Raw genomic sequence first — 23688 nt, 5'->3', positions numbered from 1 at the left:
ACCTTGGCAACCGAATGTGCTGGAGAAAACAAAAAGTATGTCGCTATTTAGATTTAGCGTGTAAGAGCTTTCACACGTAAAATTTGTGGAACGTCGCGCGAATTGTTTTTCTACAAAATTTCCCGGTACGCTCTAAAACTAACCCAACTTCCAAGGCATGTTGGAAACTATGAAAGCTCATGGCAGCCTACATGAGCAGAACCGCACGCACTGATGGCACAGTTATATTAGTGAACTAGAAGGGCTTTCTAGTTCACTGTAGTGCAGTCATAGCTGGTTCTTTATTCTATGGTAGAGTCTGTACAGTCGTGCAGTGAGCTACTGATGGCAGCCTTGTGACTGTTAAGAAGTTGAAGTCGCTAGAAGTCTTGTCTCGGCGCGGCTGTAAAGCATGTACTGTTCCAAGTGGTTCCGAGCACAGGCAAGATAACGCAGTGATCACATTTGAAGAACTGCTCAAAATTCTCGACGACAGGTACTGCGATGTTTTAATATAATTAAACTAACCATTCTGCTACTGCGGGCAAAGACTGTCAAGATGGTCAAAGAGCAGTTCCGCGAGGCGGACACCTCCATGAAAATAGCCAACATCAGTTTCGGCGTTCTCAACGCGAACGACATCCAGCAGCTCAGCCATGTGCACTGTGTCAGCAAGAATCTCTATCAGCGAGAATCTCTGCACAAGTCTGTGCCATATGGCGTTTTGGACAACAAGCTCGGTACGAGCCAAAAGGACAAGAATTGCGAGACATGCGGCAAGGGCCTCACCGACTGCGTCGGCCACTTTGGCCAGGTGAGCCTGGAGATGCCCGTGTTTCACGTCGGCTATTTCAAAGCGGTCTACAGCATCCTACACACCGTGTGCAAGACGTGCGCGCGTGTCATGTTGCCTCCAGCTGACCGGGCCCGTTTCCTCGACATGGTGCAGCGCCCGTCAACCTCCTTCCTGACGAAGAAGTCGTTGCACAAGAGGATCGTCGAGATGTGCCGCAAGCAGGCGAGCTGCCCGTACTGCGGCGTCGTCAACGGCCAAGTGAAGAAGTGCAGCCTGCTCAAGTTCGTGCACGAGCGCCTAAAGGCTCACAAGAAAAACGAAAACGTCATCAAAGACCTCCAGGATGATTACCAGGAAGCCCGCGGCTACAATCCCGAGATCGACACGGTGATCAACAAAGTGACCAGCGATATTCTCAACCCGCTCGTCGTTCGCGACCTGCTCCGCAGGATACCGGATGAGGACGTACCGCTGCTGCTGATGGACGCGCGCTGTGGACGTCCTGAAGACCTAGTGCTCACGCACATTCCAGTGCCGCCGCTCTGTATTCGGCCGTCGGTCGTGTCTGCGCTGAAGGCGGGCACGAATGAGGACGACGTGACTGTGAAGCTGACCGAGATCATATTCCTGAACGACGTGATCCAGAAGCATCGCACCACCGGCGCCCGGATGCAGATGATCATGGAGGACTGGGACTTCCTCCAGCTCCAGTGCGCGCTCTACGTGAACAGCGAGACGAGCGGCATCCCGCTCAACATGCAACCCAAGAAACCCACCCGCGGCTTTGTTCAGAGGCTGAAAGGAAAGCATGGTCGCTTCAGGGGAAACCTCTCGGGCAAGAGGGTGGACTTCTCGGGCCGCACGGTCATCTCGCCCGATCCAAATCTGCGCATTGACGAGGTAGGCAGACGTTCGGTGTCCGTAAGCAGCCTGCCTGTTTGGCTAGTGCCATATGGCCCACAACCACAGTATCAATATGCTTGCTTTTCTTCGTTCAGTACAGATTAAAACATGAATGCACACGTTCGTCAGACACCTTAGAGCCTACTATCGTATCACTGCTTGGTCATTAAATCTCACACTTAGCGTTATTTTTTCTTTCATGTAGAATTCTGCCTCATTCAGCAGCTGGGTATAAATGTTAAAATATTGTTGAGAAAGCAAGAACATATTTTTAAAATGTGAATGTGTGTGAAGAGATTAATGATCCTTGAATTTCAAATTTTAGGTTGGTGTACCAGTCCACGTGGCCAAGATCCTCACCTACCCGGAAAGAGTCACCCAGTACAACCTTGAGCTGATGAGGCAGCTCATCCGCAATGGCTGTGATGTTCATCCTGGTGCAAATTTTCTGGAATGCCGAGGTTCTGGCTTCAAGCGTTTCCTGCGCTATGGCAACCGAGAACAGCTGGCCCAGCAACTTCGGCCAGGCGACACTGTTGAACGGCACCTCAGGGATGGTGATGTTGTGCTGTTCAACCGGCAGCCTTCACTGCACAAGCTCAGCATCATGGCTCATGTTGCAAAGGTTCATTGATTGCCCATTGCTCTTGTGATAGCTGAATCAACTGTTCTGCAGAGAAACAAAAAGTCAGCTCGAGTAGCACCTGCATTACATTATTTATTTATATTTATTTATGAGTACTGCAATATTGAGCAAGATATTAGCAGCATGATACACATGTACGTACACAAAAGAAAAAAATTGCGAACTACATTCAATTTACACTGCTTTCAAAGTTAAAGTATTAATAATTTAAATAATATCACTATGCTGGCTATGCAAACATTGCTTGCATAGGCGACTTATGTGCTTACATGGACACAAGTTCCACAAAATAGAAGAGTGAGGAAATAATTAACAGACATGTGTTAAATAACTTAAAAATTTTGTGATTACAACATATGTTTGTATTAGAAACTTGACAATCATATTCGAAGCGAACTTCATTTTATTTGATAACTGCTAAAGCAATTGTGCTCTAAGACATTTATCATCAAATTTAATGCTCAGTACGCTAATTTAGCATTCAGAGGTGGAAATCTTGACATGAAGTCTTGTTTTTGCCAACCGAGAGCAGGGGCACAGCTGTTATCAGCTCCACCCAGCTCCTAGACTGGCTTGCTACATGGAATGAGTTACATCACATAGGAGGCTTCTTTTTATGTCAGGACTGCCGCCTGTGAATGTGAAATTAGTGTACCATGTGTCAGAGTCGATCGTCAATATCCCAGAACCCAAGCACTGTAGAAAAAAAGAATTGAGCAGAAAAAGCTGACATTTCAGGCACCATTATTCCTATAATTTTCAGCACGGATATTATGATGAAAGAAAAAAGATAGAGGGAGAAAGTAGAATCAAAGTACAATGAAAAAGTGAAAAAAAAAAGCACAGCCTCGGCCACAGTAATCTTCTGTCACTGTAGCTATCTTTCAGAATGAAACAATTAATAGACGTTTACATCTTCATTGGGTTGCCACAGCTTATTCTCTGGATTGGTGCATGCATGTACAAAGTGCACATGTTGCTGCTGTCCCTAGTGCATTTGAGCACACGCTCACTCGAGCTTACAGCAGTCCAGGGACTGCCAGTGAACTTGATTTGCAAAGGTTTATAGATAACCCAGTGATGGTTGTTATGAAGCTCTATTGCTTATTTAATTGTAGGTGTGGATATGACATTTTCATCTTCACTTTAATTACTGGGGGTATAATAATCTCGAAGTTATTACACCATGCCTTATGACATTATTTGTGCAAAACAATCATTGTTAACCCCTTATCTGTGCTGAACAATACAGCTGCTTTTTCCGATGGGCCTCTTCAAAGTATCCTTTTATTTTATTTTTTTGCAATTAGTAAGTGCAAGTGCTTTAATATTTTGGAACACTAGACAAATAAAGGTCAGCTTTTAACAAGCCCTGGTGGTGTGTCATGGGGCAATCACTCTCATGCTTTCACTTTTGCGTGGCACAACATCCAAAGTGGCAATTTGTACTGCCTCTCCTGTCCACACATTTAAACAGCTGTGGGTCACAGATGTCTTTTTTAAATTTCTTCTTCTTCTAGGTGTTGCCTCATCGAACCTTCCGGTTCAATGAGTGCGTCTGCACGCCATACAATGCTGATTTTGACGGGGATGAGATGAACCTCCACCTACCCCAGACAGAGGAGGCACGTGCCGAAGCCCTGGTGCTAATGGGAACACGTGCGAACCTAGTGACACCACGAAACGGCGAGCCTCTCATAGCTGCCATTCAGGACTTCATCACTGGTGGCTACCTTATCACTCAGAAGGACGTCTTCCTGGATAGAGCCAAAGCTTGTCAGCTGGCCTCCTGTATGCTTGCTGGTATGATCCATTTCTTTTTGTTATGTGAACAGATAGATTTCACCTGCACCCAGTGGCATAGCCAGAAATGTTTGTTGGAGGTTGGGGGGAGGGGCACAGGGAGGGGAAGGGAACCACTGACTATGTCACTGCCTCGCCGGAAGTTTGACTATTAACAATACTGGAAAGACTGCCTGTAGTGGTAGTCCTTAGCTGACTGACTGTCAATTACAGTTGCGTGTGCTTTCGTTCATTGACTGATGGATCAGACAGCACCTCTTCTTTTTCATGCATTTGTTTGCGACAGCAGGAAGGATTGCAAAGCAGGTAATGAAAAATTACATAGGTGAGATAAAGAGAACCATACAGGAGCGACAGGACTTGCTCTCTTCATTTGGAAATGGCAGCACAACGTGAATAAGGACAAAAAATAGCACAAGTCAGGCACCAGATCTCACCTGTGCTCTGGTACTCAAAATAAATCTGTTGTGCTCATGCACTGGAATGTATGTACAAATAAATAGTAATAAAGGACATGAACAACAAAAAGCAAAGTTTTCACTTGGTAAATGCCAGCTTATAAATGCAGATAACTCTCTCAGTCTAATCTTAACTGCAGAAGATAATAAAAATCACAAATAAGTCCATTATATGAGCTGTCACATGTGCCTGGCAAACAGAATGTTATTTGCTGTTGTAAAATCAGACTTTAAACCAATAAAATTACAGGAAAAATTCTTCCTGTGCCTATAGTGAAATGTATTTTAACAGACATGAATAGTAATTACACAGTGATACAACACAGTGATCTCGGATAAACCTCTGGACCTTTGGCATGGAATTACCCAGTTAACCATGCTATCTATTTGGAATCTATGTTAGTGGCTGATGGCTAATGTCAGTGCAGTATTTTTGCAGCCATACAGTGCCATTTCAGCATATATTACTTTGAGTACATGAGCATTAGAATGGGCAATGACAATTTCCTCTGTTCATTGTATATTCACTGGCATTAAGCATATGCAGTGAGTGAAAGCTGCCTTATTTCATCATTGGGCTTGCAGTGGTGTGTCTCAATGTTGGACACGGCTTTGTGGTTTGCAGGCAAGGACACCAACATGAGTGTCGAGCTCCCGCCACCAGCTATTCTAAAGCCAGTGTGCTTATGGACAGGCAAGCAAATCTTCAGCTTGATCATGCGTCCCAGTCGCTCATCTCCAGTGATGGCCTGCCTACGAGCCAAGGGCAAGTCATATACATCGGGAGAAGAGATGTGCATCAACGATGCATACGTCCTAATCCGCAACAGTGAACTGCTCAGTGGAACAATGGACAAGGGCACCATGGGGTCTGGGTCAAAGAACAACATTTTCTACATTCTTCTTCGGGACTATGGCGACCAGTACGCTGCAGATGCGATGTGGAGGCTGGTGCGCCTCACTTCCTACTATATTCAAAATCGAGGATTCTCCATTGGCATAGGTGACGTGACTCCGGGTGCTGGTCTTATAAAAGCAAAGCAGGACCTGGTGAGTGCCGGCTATGCCCGCTGCGAAGAATACATCCAGCAGTTGAAGTGTGGCAAGCTTCAAGCTCAGCCTGGTTGCAATGAGGAGGAGACTCTGGAGGCAGTGTGTCTCAAGGAGCTCTCTGTTGTGAGAGACCACGCAGGCAAGGCCTGCCTGCGTGAGTTGCACAAAACCAACAGCCCGCTCATTATGGCGGTGTGCGGATCCAAAGGGTCCTTCATCAACATCAGCCAGATGATTGCTTGTGTCGGGCAGCAAGCCATCAGTGGTCATCGTGTGCCCAACGGCTTTGAGGACAGGTCACTGCCTCACTTCGAGAAGCACGACCGCTCCCCTCAGGCACGAGGCTTTGTGGAGGACAGCTTTTACTCGGGTCTCACTCCAACTGAATTCTTCTTCCACACAATGGGAGGTCGAGAGGGGTTGGTCGACACAGCTGTGAAGACTGCCGAGACAGGCTACATGCAACGCCGCTTGGTCAAATCCCTGGAGGACCTCTGCTGCCATTATGACAGATCGGTGCGCAACTCATGCGGTGAAATCGTCCAGTTTTGCTATGGAGCTGATGGGTTGGACCCTGCATCTATGGAAGGCAAGGAGGACAATCCTGTTGACTTTGGGAGAGTCATGGAAGTGACACGAGCTCGGAACCCTCACAGGGAGGAGCCACCGCTTGACATGGATGGGATTTTGCAGCTTTCTGAGGAGATTCTGGGCAGCCAGGATATGAGTGCATGTGGAGAGAGCTTTCGAAACGATCTCGAAGATTTTCTGAACACTTACGCTAAAGGTGTTGCAAAGACACACGCACTGTACAAAGTCAAGGAAAAGAACATTCCAGTGCTGAAGCAGCTGAACCGGTTGACATCATCGCAGCTGCGCAGCTTCTTTGATACCTGTCGAGAAAAATATCTGCGTTCTGTCATGGAACCTGCCACTGCTGTCGGAGCTGTGTGTGCACAGAGCATTGGAGAGCCGGCCACGCAAATGACGCTGAAGACATTCCACTTTGCTGGAGTTGCTTCCATGAACATTACTCAGGGCGTGCCTCGGATAAAGGAAATCATCAATGCCAGCAAGGTAGGCTTTGTTTTTTTTGTTGCATGTAGATGGCATGAACAAAATGAACCGAGATAAACAGGTTCACCTTAGGTACGGTGAAGGAAAATGTTTGTGAAGGTGTAATATCCTCTTCACAGAAGAAATATAGGTTGTTTTGCATAGAAGTTTTATACACAGAGACTGAAGCAAATATGCACACGTACTACTTGGGGCTATCATCTAAATACTGATGTCCTTTGTAAATGTACGCTACGATACAGCCAGCTAGTTATGCATGTTGAAAGTAACTGACAAAAGCATATTGCTGCTGTTGTGCAGGTTAATATGTTTATGACAAATTTAGCATATGGGCTTTATGTATTTATGTATGGGCTCTTGAACAGACAAAGGGGCATCTAACACAAGCTGAAGATGGGTATGGACAGGCAGAAATTGCTCTTAAATTCTCACCATTTGGTAGCGTAACTGATTGGGCTAGTTCATGTTACATCGGTTTTGTGTGAAGGGTGAACATTTAACGGAGACACAGGAATGGGAAGACATGAGGACAAGCACAATCTTCCAACTGGTTGGGTTTATTTTGAAGTGACATAAGTAGACAACCCAGAAAAAAAAGAACAGAAAAATGTTATGAACACGAAAACATAACAAAGAAAACAAGAAAGCTGGACAATGAAAAAATAATCTATGACTGTGCATGCTTGCTTGCACATTCCAAAAATCCACAATCCTCCTCCTGTGCTATGAATGCAGCTTCAATGATGCGGTGGCAGCATAGGTCGGCATACTCACTCACACAAATGGCACCTCATAATCGCTCCAGACTCATTTTACCGGCGTGAGATAGTGAGGAACAGTGCGAGTGGACGTAAGTAGGAAGAGGAGTGAGCATTGGTTAATTGATAACAGTGATTTTGAGCAGACATGAGTATACACACAATTGGGTGCCAGTGAGTGAGTATAGAAGTGACTATGAATGCTAATGAGTGTTGGTGAGTATGATCGGGCACAAGTAAAAACGTGAGTGAGTACAGATGAGTGTGCTTACACGTGTGCTAGTACATAGTCTGTGAAAATATTGGTGGGTGTGTGCACACTTATTTTCCTGGCTTACGGGTAGCCGGAATCTTTTTGCCTGCTGGCTGCAGAAGTATTCTCAAGCACTGGACTACATCCACAATCCTGGCAATGAACTGCTAAGAAGCCCTCCTTCCCATTTTGCACATTGATATGGTGCTTTGCAGTCGGCCTTTCAAACACCTGCTCAGTCCTACGTAGAAGACACTGCAGCAAAAAGAGTATTCTGTGAACAGCTTTGTGCTCACAGTTAAAATACTGCATATGATGCTTAACTTTGCATCGAGCTTTCCTGTTCCAACAGGACAGCTGCCCTTTGTCAATTCAAACAGCTTATGCGAAGCCGAAAAAATAACTTCAACACCCGTATGCTGCACCAACCAGACGCAATGCTTGTATGGCATGACAAGCTTTCTTGCTTGGCTATATGTTGTAGAAAACCAGTTTAAATGAAGAGATTAGCTGCTTAATATCAAGTCATTTGTGTGAGTTATAACAGAAATTGTGTGTACGTTTTATGCAGTCAATCAGCACGCCAATCATCACGGCTGCCCTGATGAACGACAAAGATGCCGAGTTTGCCCGGTGTGTCAAGGGTCGCATTGAGAAAACCTTGCTGGGCGAGGTGTCGGAGTACCTGGAGGAAGTCTTTCTGCCTGATGACTGCTTCGTGCTTGTAAAGCTTGACATAGACCGAATTCGGCTACTGCAGCTGGAGGTTACTGCAGACACAATCAGTTACTCAATATCAACATCCAAGCTTCGCATCAAGAGCCAAAACATTAAGGCCCTTGGTGCCTCCTTGCTGACTGTTCGACCTACTGCCAGTTCCAAGGCATCCTTGTACTACGCATTGCAGAATTTAATGGAACAGCTGCCAAAGGTCGTCATCAAGGGCATCCCGAGCAGCTCGCGGGCAGTCATTCATGCCGACGACTCGCTTGGGGGCACCAGGTACCGGCTTCTCGTGGAAGGGGATGGCCTGCGGGAGGTGATTGCCACCTTTGGTGTCAAGGGCACGCAGACATCCTCCAACAACACCTCAGAGGTAGAGAAGACGCTCGGCATTGAAGCTGCTCGAGCCACAATTATCCGGGAGATTGGCGTCACAATGGCAAGCCATGGAATCAGCGTGGATCGCAGGCATCTTATGCTTCTTGCAGATCTGATGACTTTCAGAGGAGAGGTGCTCGGCATTACACGGCATGGCTTGGCGCGGATGAAAGAAAGTGCGCTCATGTTGGCCTCATTTGAGAAGACAGCGGACCATTTATTTGATGCTGCCTACTATGGGCAGACAGACGAGATCTCAGGAGTCAGTGAGAGCATCATCCTAGGTGTCCCTATGGCCATTGGCACAGGCTTCTTCGACTTGGTGCACAAAGTGGACTGGCAGCCTTTGGCCGCACCACGCAAGCTTGTCTTTGATCGCAGTGAATTTCACATTAAACTCGGTGAAGAGTGATAAATTTTTACCTGACGTAAAGTGGTTATAACTTATTGTTTTGTTGTAGGAATCTTTTTATCAGCAATAGTGATTATGTTGATTCAAAAATAAGAAGTCGAATCAGATATGTGTTGAAGATTGGTTCAGTTGGGGGCTGCTCTAGTTATGCATGCGACTATGATTGGGAAAGTGAAGGGTAAAGTGCAAGCTCTTGGCCTTACTGTGGTCGTTTACAATAAATGTAGAGTACTGACAGAGCCTTCTTGAGTTGTTTGTGCCTGTTACACACTATCCCTAATGCAAGCCGATCTTAATATATACTTTCATAATGCTATATACAGAGGCAGCCAATGTTTTCACAGCGCTTCAATTGAGTTCGTGTTCACATGGTATCGATGTCGCAGAGCCATAGCCTCCATACAATATTACAGTTGGAAAAGGTCATGCATCGTGTCAGTAGCTGAATTACTAGGTAAACTTGGATCAACAGATAGTTCTCCTGAAACAAGCTAAAGCAGCAGCGTAGCTTGTACATTAATAGCACCCAACTGAAATATTTTATTCAAGGAATCAAAGAAAGTGGATTGTATAATCATATTTGTTGTGGTATTTTCACATTCTGTATGATGACCATTTTTGTGCACATTTGGAATGATTGAATTTTCTTCAAACATTAAAGAAGAACGTTGAAAAACGAATCATGATTGTTGGTAACAATGCCATGTCGCACTGAGAAATGGTAGCAGTGGCATTTGAGTTGCTCTTTGGCCTTTGACCATAGTTATGGATCTAGACGATTGTTTCACTAAAGCCCATATGCAAATGTTGCCATGTGAAATTCATTGAGAAGTTTGGTAGTGTGCACGAAGTTGCCTTCTAGATTAAAGATGGTTTGAATGCCTGCAAGCATGTACCCCCTCACAAAAGACGGGACTTGTGGTTGTTCAACAAAGGTGGCATGTTTATTAAGGCTTAGTAATTGCAGGGGACTCAAATCTTGAGTTAGAAAAAGGATAAAAATGGGCTGTAGCATATTTGTCAGGCATTCCCAAGTCAAATGGGTAACCTCGAAAAGTATACAACTGCTGTATACAACTTGTAGGATAACAAAGCAAGCTTAAGATTGAACACTGAGCAGAGAACCATGGGTATAATATGAAGAGAAAAGTGGCATTTTGGGTAATGCAATGTTGCTCTGTAGTACTGTTGATAAGATGCAAAGTTGGGTTGGGCACCTTAGATGAAAGTCCTAAGAAGAAGCAAAGTTAACAAAGTTGCGTGGACTTAGAGTGTCTATTAGAGCCTAGTATAACGGGTGTTTAAGGAAGGGAAGTACACTTGTGTGTGAAAGCAAATGAGATAAAAATAGAATGTTCGTCAGCCATAGATGGGTTCAGCAGGGCAGAGGCACATAGATCTCTGAGCTAGGCCGTAGCAGAGAAGAAGGACTCTGACCATAGTCTTTCCATTTAACACAATGATAATGTGTTTAACATTAGAACTAAATTATTGTTCAGCAGATGTGTTTGTGCTATGGTGAGGATGTTTGGAATCTACTCCTTTTATAAAACGGACACTGTTGTAGTCAGCATACTGACAAAGGCAAGGAACAGCGCAAAGGCCTCGAGGTTCTCAACTGTCATCTTCTTGCATGAGCGGCACACTCCTCTGCTTCTTCAAGTATCGATAATATTCTTCACTACATTCACTTCCCTTTTGGAAAAGAGCCATCCTGGCTACTTAGGGACAGGACACAACAGCAGGGTCATAGTATGGCTTTAGCTCGTCTATATGCACGATCTCGTGCCCTCAGCGTCGTTGATCTGAAGGTGGCTCAAGCGGCTCGATGATGTAATTCACCGGTGAAGTTTGCTTGACAACACGGTAATGCCGTGATACTCCGAAACAAGTTTCCTGGACTAGCCGGGGCTGGTTGACGGGATCCAGAGCCATACAAGTGAGTCGGGGGTATAAGACATTGGAGCCTCTGAGACAGCGCAATGGTATTTCTGGCATTGCTGATCAGCAGTGGTGAGCAAGCGAGCAATCTTGCGACACTCTTTAGCGTATTTAGCGGCTTGAGAGACTGTCGTCAACTCACTCACGTCAGGGTGGTACGGAAGGATGGTGTCTATCAAGCACGAGGGCTCGTGTGCACAAGGTAAGAAGTATGGAGAGAATCCAGTAGTGGTCTGTGTAGTGGTATTATCGGTGTACGTCACAAAGGGAAAAACACGGTCCCAATTTGAGTGGTCAGAAGTGACATAGATTGCCAGCATATTGCCCAATGTGTGATTAAATCTTTCTGTCAAACCGTTCGTTTGAGCATGGTAGGCAGTGGTAGTTCAGTGAAGGTGGCACTGCTTCAGAACTGCTTCGACAATGTCCAACAGAAAGACGTCCTCAGTCGCTAAGCAGCTCACATGGCGCACCATGCCGTAGAATGATGTGTTCTAAAATGATGGAGGCAACGTCACTTGCCGATACAGGTGGCAACGGCGAAGTCTCTGCGTATCGCATGAGATGGTCGATGGTAACGATTATTCAGCGGTCGCCAGCAGGAGTGATGGGAAGAGGTCCGTACTAGTCGATGCCAACGCAGTCAAAAGGGCGCGCAGGACAAGGTAACGGTTGTAGAGGAGCGGTTGAACAGCAGGGGGGCTTCTTACGGCGCTGGCAGGCATGATAACAATGGATGTAGTGGCGAACGAAGCAGTACGTTCCATGCCAGTAGTAGCGGAGGCAAAGGTGGGTGTAAGTTTTCAATACTCTGGCATGTGCGCACTGTGGGTCAGCGTGGAAGGCAGCGCATATGTAAGAGCGCAGATGACTGGGAATTACCAAGGGTCACTTGTGTCCTTTGGAAAGATAGTTCTGATGGTATAGCAAACCGTCGTAAAGAATTAAGCGGGGCACTTGACGGCGTATTTCCCACCAGACAGGACGCAGCGTGGGTTGAACAAACAAGTTGATAAGGGAAGCAAGCCAGGGGTCCTTCCTTTGCTCCTGAAGCATGTCGGTGATGGCTAAGGAGGACACATTGTCGGGAGACACAGACGGGGTCACACACCAGTTGGGAGAGGTGAGTGGGACAGAGAATCCACATCAGAATGTTTGTGTCCCTATTGGTAAATGACGTGAATGTCGTACTCCTGGAGCCGTAATGCCCAACGGGCGAGTCGACCAGATGGATCTTTCAAGGAGGAAAGCCAACATAATCCATGATCTGTAACCACGTCGAATGGGCGGCTGTAAAGGTAAGGGTGAAACTTTCCTATGGCGCATATGATGGCTAGGCACTCTTTTTTTCCATAACCAAATAGTTGGCTTCGGCTTTAGTGAGCGCATGACTGGCGTAAGCAATGACGTACTTGTCAAATCCAGGTTTACACTGGGCAAGCACAGCGCCGAGGGCAGCCCCGCTAGCATCTGTGTGGAATTCGGTCGGGGCGAATGGGTAAAAAATGTGACAGGATTGGCAGTGACGTAAGTACGTGGCGCAGTATGGTGAATGTATTGTCGCATGCTTGTGACTATTCCAATATGTCGCGGCTGCTGCGGAGAAGCTCAGTTAAAGGTGCTATGATGGAGGCAAGGTTACGAATGAAACGACAAAAATATGAACAAAGGGCAAGGACGCTGTGAAGTTCTTTCACTGTGGCCAGTTTAGGGAACTCGGAAATGGCATGCAGTTTTGTTGAATCCGGAAGGACGCCATGTCGGGAGGCGACATGGCCAAGAATAAGCAGCTTCCGAGCATCAAGGCAACACTTCTTTAAATTGAGTTGTAGGCCACCGGAACTGAGGCAAGTGAGGACAGCTTGTAGGCAATCAAAGTGCGTCTTGAAAGCATGTGAAAAGATCACAATATCGTCCAGGTAACATAGGCATGTCTGCCACTTGAGGCCGTGGAGGATTTTATGGATCACACGTTCAAAAGTGGCAGGCACGTTGCAGAGCCTTAATGGCATCGCAATGAATTCATAGAAGCCATCGGGAGTAACAATGGCTGCTTTAGGGCGGTCAGCCTCAGCCATCATGACTTGCCAGTAGCCGGAGCACAGGTCTAACGAAGAAAAGAATTCGGCTCCTTGTAAGCAGTCCACGGCATCATATATGCAAGGCAGTGGATAGACGTCCTTGTGGGTGATGTTCAGCCGGCGGTAGCCAACACAGAACCTTATTGAACAGTCATTTTTCTTTACGAGAACAACCGGTAAGGCCCATGAGCTATTTGAGGGCTGTATGACGCCACGTTGAAGCTTGTCAACTTGTCCTGCAATGATGCGGCACTCAGAGGCTGACACACGATATGGGTGCTGACGTAAAGGAGCTTGGAGATCAATGTCGATGTGGTGAGCTACGATTGTAATACGGCCCAAAGAAGGTTGTAAGTAAATGAAGCTGGCGTGAAAGCATTCAAGTAAAGAGACGAGCTGTGCACGTTGCTACTATGTAAAATGGGCATTGACGCATCGAGAAAGGGCGTCAGTAAAGGGTAAAACAGAAGCATCAATGGTGCCAGTCTGAATAGAAGATGGTGGGTCAGGAATGACACATGGAGAATAAGGATTGAGTTCTTCAACACTGCCAAGCCCCTCACACTGCAGTAAAGTGGAGGTGCAGGGAAATGGATTGGAAACATAGATGGCAGCGGAAGTATTGTCAACTGTCAGTACGGCAAAGGGAATCAGAAAGCACTTGCAATGGACAGCGGTTTCAGGAGTAAAAAGTATGGTTGAGCAAGTAGGCACGTCACAAGGAAGAGATACTAGAGTGGATGAGAAAGGGGGTACCGTACTGTCGGCAGCAACAAACACTTTTGCAGGCAGAGGCGGCGAGTCAATGAAAGGAAGAGGTCACACAACGGCGAAAACTCGACTTCGGTGCAAGCACAGTCGACGATGGCATGGTGAGCGGAAAGGAAGTCCCAGCCCGGTATTACATCGTGGGAGCATTGTGAATGCACAAAAAACTCAGCGGTGCACAAAACGTCTTCAATCATGATGTGTGCTGTGCACGCCACGAGAGGGCGGATTCGTTACGAGCTCGCAGTGCTCAATGTAAAGTCAGAAAGCGTCGTCGTTATTTTTCGGAGTTCATGACAAAGTTTTTCAGCCATTACAGACACTGCGGCTCCAGTGTCAAAAAGGCCTAGAATAGGCACACCTTTGACGCAGACGGCAACAACATTTGAAGGGCACAAACGAGGTCCTGAAGAGTTCAAAAGCTGCGTATTTCTTGCCCTTGAACTGCGGCTTCTAGTTTTCCTTAGTGACAGGCTGAAGGTGTTGCAGCACTCGTGAAAGGGAACGGTGATGTGGTGAAGGTGACTGGCGTGCATTGAAGGTTCGGCGAGTCAAAGGAGTCAGCAGGAGGACCATGTCGAGGATTCTGAGGTGTCGATGCAAAACCATAGTTATTTGGCTGTAAGTATTCACGAGAGAAAAATCCATGCCGGTGGCAAAACTGCACTATGTGGCCTGGGATGCCACATGAGTAGCATATGGGGTGGTTGTCAAGGGTGCCCCAAGGGTTCTGAAAACGAGGCGCTGGTGGTGAGCTAGGACGGACAGCCTGGTGTGCAGGTTGAGGCAACGCAAGAAAGGTGCATGTTGGCATGTAGGAGTTGGCAGCTGGTAAAGGTCTAGGTGCGACTACGGCTTCAGTGAAGGTGCGCAAAGGCAGAGGCGTGACGACAGATCCCGCGTACTTGAACGGAGCAGTCACCGGTAGCACAGGGTCGCAGGTAGCACCTTAGAAACTTGCTTGTGAACGATGCACTATATTGAGGGCGGCAGCGTAGATGGGGTAGTACTAAGGGTACAAGGCACAAGGGACAGCTGGCATGCAACCTCCTCACGCACGAACTGCTCAATTTTGTTAAGCAACACATAACGGTCTCCCGCAAGGCCAGCAGGTGTTAAAGCCGAAATGGTTTCTTCGGGTGAGCAAGAACTGCGAGTGGAGTTGCGTTGCTTCCGGAGCTCGTCATAGCTCTGACACAGTTGTACGATGTCAGCTATCATTTGCGGGTTTTTGGCAACAAGCATTTGAAATGCATTGTCATTGACACGTTTCAATATGTGTTTGACCTTGTTGGCCTCTGTCATTGATGTGTTGACATGCTTGCAAAGGCCGACCACATCTTCGATATGGCTTGTGTAGGTCTCACCACGTTGTTGAGCTTGGCCACGTGAGCGCTGTTCGGCACGCAATTTGTGAATGGCTGGACGACCGAATAGCTCCACGAGTTCCATTCAGAAGGTCAACCAGGTGATAAGGTCATTCTTGTGGTTGCAGAATCAGTGATTGGTGATGACACTGTTGAGCTTATGCGTGTCGTCCTATTTGTTGTGCTTGCCTACCCGGTCGTATGATTCAAGCCAATCCTCCACGTCCTGATCATCAACTCCACTGAAGAAAGCAGGGTTGCGCTGCCAAACTGTGCCAGAACAGACCACAGTCACAGGCTGGGAGGCAACTGGCTGCTCTTTGTCCGTGGCCATCACAGAAACAGGAGGCAAGGTATGGCTGCGGAGATCCAGGGTTATAGGGAACCAGCAAACTCCACCAGATAAAATGAGGGTATTTGGAATATACTCCTTTTATGAAACAGGCACTGACGTAGTCAGCAAACTGACAAAGGCAGGGAACAGTGCAAAAGCCTCAAGCTTCTCAACCGTCTTCTTGCATGAGCGGCGCACTCTGTTTCTCCAAGTATCAATAATATTCTTCACTACAGTGCATACATTTTCTAGCTATATGTATGATTCCTGGTAAATCTTGCTTCTATGCCTTCTACAATAGCATTTTAAAGCCTTTGGCAGGAAGACAACCTTAGCGAAGCAAGAAGATAACATAATTAACTGAAGACCTTTCTTCAGAATTCTAGCATTTGCAGAGACGCAAGGTTGCATGAAAATTTCCACACTGCATAGGCATTTGGGTAATATAAGTTGGTGGGCCTGTTAAAAACTTGTAAGCCTTCTGTGCTCGAGATGCTCTCAGCATCAAGACAGGCTGAAAGTGAATAAACAATTTTAGAATGCAGTTCTTAGGCGGCTGTTCCTGCGGCATCAGCAAAACTGAGTGAATGAGCACAATGAAGGACGAAAGAACGAACATGGAGCGCAGCACCGTATGAAAGGTGGCGATAGTGAAAAGGGTGTGAGGAGGAAAGCAGAGGAGGAGGGTGCAGGGGAACATGAGGTGGAAAGCGGAGGATGTGGCGAAAGCGTGAGAAGAAAAGTGTAGTGCCGTATTTTTGTATTTTTAGAACCGCATTTCATTCATCACAATCACCTAATACTTTTACAAAGCGCTGCCGTCATATATGTTCTGTGTTCGCAAATTCGTTATCCATAAATTGGCCAAAAGGAGTGTTTTTTGATATGCTCATGGCTGCTGGCATGTGTTACATAACACTGTCCATTACTTCGAAAAAGAAGAGGAAGTCGTTGGCGGAAAATGCTCCCATTACTTTTGGGAAGAATCGAGCATTACTTTCATTCCTGTCCTGGCTTCTCTGTAGAATATTTCTCGTACTTCTGATCAATAATATAGGCTCAGTATAACTCTATCAACAACAAACCTATCTATTGTCTTTTGGCACGTCAGGTGCTAGCCATAAGTCTATTATAGCTGCTCCGCACAAATTTGAAGGTTTCTAGGTTGCAACAGTGGTGTACTTTCTCTCTTGTGAAGGAAGTTTTATCAAAATTTTGTTAAGCTTAAGTTGCACAATGTCTCCTTTTTGATTCTTTTTCCCATTTTGTTATTTGTTGCGAGTAGTTTTCATTACCTCCAGTGTTTCCAATCCTCCTCGTCGGTATGAAACATGTGTTGAGGCCAGCCACATCAACAACTAACTTTCAACATCTGTATACTTGAGGCTCAGTTATGACACAGTAAGTAGCCTGAGCCTTGCAAATGCATAAATCCAGTAATAAACTGTATTTGGTGTAAAGTGGCCAATAGCGGTAGCTGGAGTGTCATCATGTTGCAGGTGATGTTTCTGTAAGGCTTCCTATGAGCCATTCTCAATTGTTATCGCTGATCAAGTAAGCCCAATCAGCCTAAGTGTGAATTTCTGAACATTATGCATGTGAAAGGCTTATATTCCAGATTACAACCTGAAGTAATGGCGTTACTTACAACAAGCACAGAACAATGCAATGCAACTTACATATTTTTATGTTGTGGCTCTTTGGTAGTTCACATATATATGTAACATTGTTTACAAAGCACATAGTGTATCGCAGATATGCTTGACACAACACCTGCTTTGGCTCTGCAATGGGACACGTGCCATCAGTCTCAAGATATTATGAAAGGTCGCACTAAAGCCTATATACTCGTGAACTACAGCCACTGGTTGACAGATAAGTTCTTGGAGACAATGTCGCAGTTACTGCACAATGCAGAGCTACACATTTCCGTTTTCTTTATTATGCTTGTGTAAATTCAACCCGATCACTACCCCCCTCCCCCCCCCCCCCCCCAAAAAAAAAGTACTTGTGATGCTACACACAATATAGCAGCACCAAGTGCCTTGAAATGTTTCTTATCTAATGCCAGAATAAAACAACAGATGACGCTAGGATGTGCTGAACCCAGCAGAAATTGCAAGAATTTGGGCACACATTACCTATATTATTATATACATGCGCACACATTCTGGCATGCACACTCCTAACGCATTGTGGATCTTCGGGTACTAGTACTGTTTCTTGCTCTCACAGTCCAACAGAGGAGTCCAGCTTATGCTGTGTTCTGCTATGAATTGATCCAATGTCATCTTGTCGAGCATATGAATCTGGAAAAAAGAAAATACACTCTTGCATTGGTGGTAACATGTGGGAATGACGCCATCAATTCGCAGGGCTACTTCAGAGAACTAACGAGTTGCACTCTACGCATGAAACATGACTGCAGTGTTTTTAGCACTTTCAAAAGGAGCCTAGGCAACCTGGCCACAAGTGCAAGCAAAGCAATGACTTTGATGTGAGACATCTTCCACTAAAGAAATGTTGGCGAAGGTCAACTAGTAAAATACATATACATTCAGTGGAGAAAAAAGAAATGTGTAGAGGAAACGAGAGTATGATTAATTTTCGGAATATAAGAACTGAAAATGCTGAGCTGTACTTATACGCTTGTCTTGCTTGCATGTTGCTTTTGTCACATAGACATGATAAAAGTGCCGTACAAAGAAAAATAAAGAAAAAAGAAATAAGACGCTGCTACAGCACAAAACGCAAATGCTTTACTCTAAACATTTGCCATTTATGCTAGAAAGACTGTCGTAATGGTAAGACTGCCAAATAACACAAAATTTACAGTGCTTAAGAGGATTTACAAAAAGTAATATGTATTCAACATTCCGCTTCCTTTGCCTGGAAACTTCTCATTGGCTATCATCAAAAACAAGACAATGAATTACCTAGTGGATGCTTGTTTGCATTCCTAAAGCAATAATTGTCTGAGAAATGAATAAAACATAGCTGACACAAACTGTAACTACACTGGATTAAGGAAGTAGGTTAGGAATGACTTTGATTATGAACGATACAAACCTGTTTTCGGACGTAGTGCACGAGTGTTTCCAGTGCCACAGGTTCTCTACCTTCACACATGAGAAAAACACGCCAAAGGGCGCTTGCAAGTGCCTTGTCATCTCCCTGGAGACCCTGCAGGTAGCACCCACATGACACATGTTTCAACTGTACTGCTCAGCACGTGCAGGAAACGCTTTGATTTCCTGTTGAGCAGCTTTTATGTGTGAAGATTAAATGGGCTTTTATTGTTCTGGAGATATGTTAGCACGAAAACAGTTAAAACAATGAAACATTGTGCCTACGGTATTCTTAACACTATTATTTTTGCCCAATAAGATGGTATTAAGTGATGTGTAATGCAAATTGGGCACGAAAGACAACAGAAAAAATGAAGACGAAGCAATTTGTCATCTTTTGTAGCCCGTCCCGCTACACTTCACCTAATGCAATACCAACTTAGCTGATCCTTCTGTTCATTTGAGCGTGACGTTATCTGAAGGCAAAACCATCTTAGTTCTGGTAAAATTTACTTGAGGACAGCCTCATTGAATGCAGCTGTACCTCAAAATAAAAATCACAGATATTAACAAATTATTGGATATATCAAATATTATAAGAAGCCAACAAACATTGACAACGAGGACAACATAGGGGTAAATTACTTGTGCTTAATAAATAAAATAAAAAAAACAATAAATTAATGGAAATGAAAGTGGATGAAAAAACAACTTTGCGCCGGTAGGAACCGAACCGAACAAACAACCTTCGCATTTCGCGTGTGATGCTCTACCAATTGAGCTACTACGACGCCGTTTCCCCATCCACTTTCTTGGGTATTTATGTTTCCTAGTAGAACCCTGGGAGTGTTAGCCAGCGCCACCACTCACAGACCTTGGCGGCGGACGTGGAACGTCCTTTTTGCCGCAGGCGTCACTAGAACGTGATCTTTTTGGGTGTAGGCAACCAGTCCATAAACCCGCACGTGCTGCCTGAAGGCATCAATGTTGCTGGTTAACTCTCTTTCTTCTCGTTTATTACATAACGAGGGTCTCGAATCCGGCAACATTGATGCCTTCAGGTAGCATGTGTGGGTAGCAGAAGAGACTGCATGGGGAAAGTTCAACAAATATCAAATGCAATGGAACAAACTGCATCCATGTGACCAACAGACGTAAGAGAATGTCAGCTGCCATCATTACAAGCCTGTTCCTGATAATTTTACAAAGCTCGCTTGAAAGAACAGCATGTATTCCTGGTGATCGAGGGCCGCTTGATCAAAACATTAAATGACAGTTACGCGCTATAAGATACTCTACACAAGCTTAATATAAGGGTACTTACCTCGTCATACAGTAACAGCATGGCATTGAAGTGGTCGCTGAGGTACGCTAAGGATTCTCTCTTTAGTTTTGTTGGTATATACTGAAAACAAGGAAACAACACAGCAGAGAATTGTAGAAGGTACTATTTTTCCAGCGCACGCAGAATGCAATGAAGTAAAAGGAAGGACGTTACCCCAATTTTTCCGATACGTTTCTCCGTATCATTCCAGAGGTTACGAGGAAGCTCGCGCTGCAAGCAAAGTGCTCTGCGATCGTCAAGTTCTGCCATAGCGCGCGTCATGCACATCCTAGAAAACATAAGTGGTTTGTGAGTCACTTCACAAGGTGTAAGTCACTGTTGAATAACAATACGATAACGTGAACGGAGGGAGCCAACACTTGCCACACGTGAAGCTCCGCGACAAGAAACCACGATAAGAAGGTGTCCTGAAGCTTGAAGTCTGCCGGAAGAGGACAAAAAACGACACCGTAAACCCGATACACTCGGTAACTCGTCGAACACAGGACACTTACAAGAGAAGAATGTTCTGTAGTCCACCCTGTCCACACAGCTTTCGTAAATGAAAACAGACCCTGCTCTGGTTTCCTGTCAGGAATAAGCAAAGTAAAGATTGAAAGCACGCAACTGCGAGTGCGGATAACTAGATATACTTCCGTCGGGCATTTGCGGTCAAAATAACACACTAGCCGCAACATTATTATGATGTCCGTGTATACTCACATCTTGAGTTACAAATTGCCATTTCACGCTTGCCTTTATCCTTTCCCACCTTGAACCCACTGCTACAGAAGCCGCTGGTCGTATTGGACTCTGAAAATAGCGAAATCCATGCAAATTTAGAGCTAAGGACCAGTATGGAGAGGACACGAAACCATACCTCAGAAGCTGCGTGGACATGCATACTTTTGCGCGCACACACAAGCAACGCAGGACGACACCCTGTGTAGCGTGCAGCACGATTGAATAACGAAGGGAAAACACGTAACGACATAGTACGGGGATGCCCTATTGACACGCAGATAATTTCGGGTATAATAGAACGCCAAGCTATTTTCGATCACCCCTTCTCCACTACTCTCACGTGTGCGGACATGCAGACGAAACGACGAATTAACAAACCACGCAACAAACTCTAAGCTAGTGATGATGATGATAGACAATGCGTATGGCGATTGGCATAGCATGAAAAAATGGAGCAAGGACTTTCTTTGAACGGGTGATGTTCTTTATTCTATGGGGTGATTTCTTCGTCGACACCAGAGCGTACTAGTCAACGCAGAATTGCCGGAGCACTTCCTTTCTTAAAATTTCTTTGGAGGCTTTGGGCAAGTGATTTTTTCGACGCGTCATCTTGGTCGTTAACGCTCGTGCAGCCTCGTCCTCAAAAGAGAAAAAGGAACCGGGTGGACTGGAGACAGAAACAACATTACTTCGCCAGGTGGGGGGGGGGGGGGGGGTAGGTAATTATACTCTATCTCAGTAGTTCCCTGCAGCACTGGGGAAGCTACACGAATTCTTAGCCGATAGAGAGACCGAATGTCCCAGGAGATGTGCTCATCCGCTCCGCGTCGTCTGCTCAGCTTCTGATTGTCATATCCTGTCGGTTTGTGCTCCGTGGTTCGCGGATTGACGCAGAAAAATGTTTTGATGCCGTAACCATAAGCTGCGTTTACATGCAGGCGACAGCGGGGCTTCGCTTCCCTCTGGTTGTTCCCGACGAAAGTAATTATTTTTTGGCTGAGTACTGATGACGTGTTCTCCAATAAAATTTGCCAGGACGTTCAAGTTTGATCATAAAACATACCAGTAACTAAAGTATACACGTAGGCCAGTATCTCTACGGCAAAATGAGCCATCTTAAACTCGTGGGGAGTGTCAGGTAAGCTGATGTTTTATCTTGCCCCTGCTAAAATGGCGGCGGTCTGGCTTCACTTACTGAACATCATTTCTACTCTAAAATATATTTCTTTTAAACCTCCATGATAGCGGCACGTCACAGCGATCTTCACTGCTGCAGCAGCATTGTTATATCAAGCTCCATCTTCAGAATCTCGCCTAAAGAACCGAGCCGTCGTTTGTACAGGCGCTATGCCGTCGGCTACGTTAGAGATAATCGTATCAAATGCCCGCACAAGAAGAGAAGCCTGCGAAGTGCTGTCGTGTCGTGCTGTCGTGCTCTACTGAGTGCCATATTTTTGTGTCGCTATTCTCCCTTTTTTACGCAAATTTGTTTCCTTTGCCAAGTGACAAGCAGTTGCCGGTGCCACCATAAAGGCGCCAACCTCTCCCAATATTAATTTCAATAAAAAAAAGAAAGACAGGCATCCGCAGATGCGAAATTCACTCGGGAAGGGGATCAACTGTTCGAACTACACTACGCACTTGAGCAACCTCTTCGCGGAAGACAGACATTGTGAAGTGAGATGAATCGGCATGCCTGTCAATTACGCGGTTTCTCCATAATGAACAGAGTCCTAATAACATAAACAAATCACATGGTGTGTTACTGATTGTATTTTTTGAAAAGAAGGAACCGGATAGTGTAAGCTGTGAAAGGAAGTTCTTTTTTGACAGTTCCTTTTGAAGTGTCTCAAAAATAAGATGCGTTACTGCAAAGAATAACACAGTGTTTTATTGTCTCGGGCATGGTTGCAAAGTCCACAATTTGCATTCCAGGATACATACACTCCTTTCTCATGAAGCCATGTTTTCATTGGCAAGGCGTTAGTGTGAAGCTTATAGAATACACTACGAATGCCCTTTTTTTCATTCATGGTATTTCTTTCATGGGTGTCACAAAGAAGCATCACCCGTTAAACAAACTATTGATACGCATACTTAGAGACGCGATGGCACAATGAAGCCAGTGCCACTTATATGAGCTAATCACCACAAAACAGGCTGTTTACATTCGCGGGGAGTCCTTCAAAGGGATACATTTCACTAGAAGGCTGGCAAGGATAAACGCCTCACCAAAATGGCGTACCAGTCCTGGGTAATGTCAAATGCCTGTGGGTAAGGAGGGATTAGTTCACCCTTTTTCACACGTACTGGAGCACCAGGCATCTCCGAGACACCGTCGGAATTCGCGGGCGCAGTGCTAGATGACGCAAAGTGTGCATATACAATTACACATCACCACATTGGATCTACTTAACACAGACGAGGGACTATAACGACGCCCTCTGCAAAATTTGTAAGCAAAAAGGTACGCTAGACCATATAATATGGGAGTGTGCTGGCTCCCCAGGGGCCAAGGAAAACATTGTCAGTAGAGAAGCCTGGGAGGCCTTGCTCCAGAGCGAGGCTGAAGACGACCAGCGTCGAGCAATCCGCCTGGCCGTTGAGGCCGTGAAGACTCACCGTCCTCAAAGCGCGGGGACTGCTTCGTCCTCCTCCCCTACCTACGTGTAGGTTAAGAGGCGGGCACCCCAGCTCGGTGGAACAATAAAGTTTTCATTCATTTCATTTTGGCGATTTTCTACAAACGTACTGAGTCGTTAGAGTAGGTTCTTCTGATCATTAATTGATGCATCTAAGTGCTCTGCGTAAAGCGTGTAATT

The 23688-nt window shown here is 45.6% G+C and overlaps 2 protein-coding genes across 2 annotated transcripts; one reads left to right on the top strand and one right to left on the bottom strand.

Moving 5' to 3' along the window:
• Nucleotides 1-154: 154 nt before the first annotated feature.
• Polr3A (RNA polymerase III subunit A) lies at nucleotides 155-9478 on the top strand. The gene is made up of 5 exons (XM_065432673.2): nucleotides 155-1675; nucleotides 2004-2303; nucleotides 3845-4127; nucleotides 5211-6715; nucleotides 8298-9478. The coding sequence occupies exons 1-5, from the start codon at nucleotides 539-541 to the stop codon at nucleotides 9237-9239; spliced, it is 4167 nt and encodes a 1388-aa protein (XP_065288745.1). The 5' UTR covers nucleotides 155-538; the 3' UTR covers nucleotides 9240-9478.
• Nucleotides 9479-16331: 6853 nt separating this feature from the next.
• On the bottom strand, nucleotides 16332-21263 carry Uqcc1 (Ubiquinol-cytochrome c reductase complex assembly factor 1). Its single transcript, XM_065432675.2, has 8 exons — nucleotides 21003-21263; nucleotides 20846-20935; nucleotides 20638-20710; nucleotides 20507-20564; nucleotides 20297-20411; nucleotides 20123-20203; nucleotides 18800-18913; nucleotides 16332-18039 (listed from the first exon to the last, which is right to left on the bottom strand). The coding sequence occupies exons 1-8, from the start codon at nucleotides 21114-21116 to the stop codon at nucleotides 17941-17943; spliced, it is 744 nt and encodes a 247-aa protein (XP_065288747.1). The 5' UTR covers nucleotides 21117-21263; the 3' UTR covers nucleotides 16332-17940.
• Between the last annotated feature and the right edge of the window lie 2425 nt (nucleotides 21264-23688).

The sequence above is a fragment of the Dermacentor albipictus genome, chromosome 3 (assembly GCF_038994185.2).
Source record: "Dermacentor albipictus isolate Rhodes 1998 colony chromosome 3, USDA_Dalb.pri_finalv2, whole genome shotgun sequence".
Taxonomy (NCBI): domain Eukaryota; kingdom Metazoa; phylum Arthropoda; class Arachnida; order Ixodida; family Ixodidae; genus Dermacentor; species Dermacentor albipictus.
Note: the sequence above shows the minus strand (reverse complement) of the source record. Positions and strands in the feature narration are given on the sequence as shown.

What these genes read in the sequence shown, in the direction of transcription:
- Polr3A (XM_065432673.2), top strand. Translation starts at nt 539, where the DNA reads ATGGTCAAAGAGCAGTTCCGCGAGGCGGACACCTCCATGAAAATAGCC. An exon ending in CAAATCTGCGCATTGACGAG is followed by an intron (nt 1,676 to 2,003) that starts GTAGGCAGACGT and finishes TTCAAATTTTAG; the next exon opens with GTTGGTGTACCAGTCCACGT. An exon ending in AAATCATCAATGCCAGCAAG is followed by an intron (nt 6,716 to 8,297) that starts GTAGGCTTTGTT and finishes CGTTTTATGCAG; the next exon opens with TCAATCAGCACGCCAATCAT.
- Uqcc1 (XM_065432675.2), bottom strand. Translation starts at nt 21,116, where the DNA reads ATGTCGTTACGTGTTTTCCCTTCGTTATTCAATCGTGCTGCACGCTAC. An exon ending in ATGTCCACGCAGCTTCTGAG is followed by an intron (nt 20,936 to 21,002) that starts GTATGGTTTCGT and finishes CGCTATTTTCAG; the next exon opens with AGTCCAATACGACCAGCGGC. An exon ending in AACGTATCGGAAAAATTGGG is followed by an intron (nt 20,204 to 20,296) that starts GTAACGTCCTTC and finishes CCTTGTTTTCAG; the next exon opens with TATATACCAACAAAACTAAA.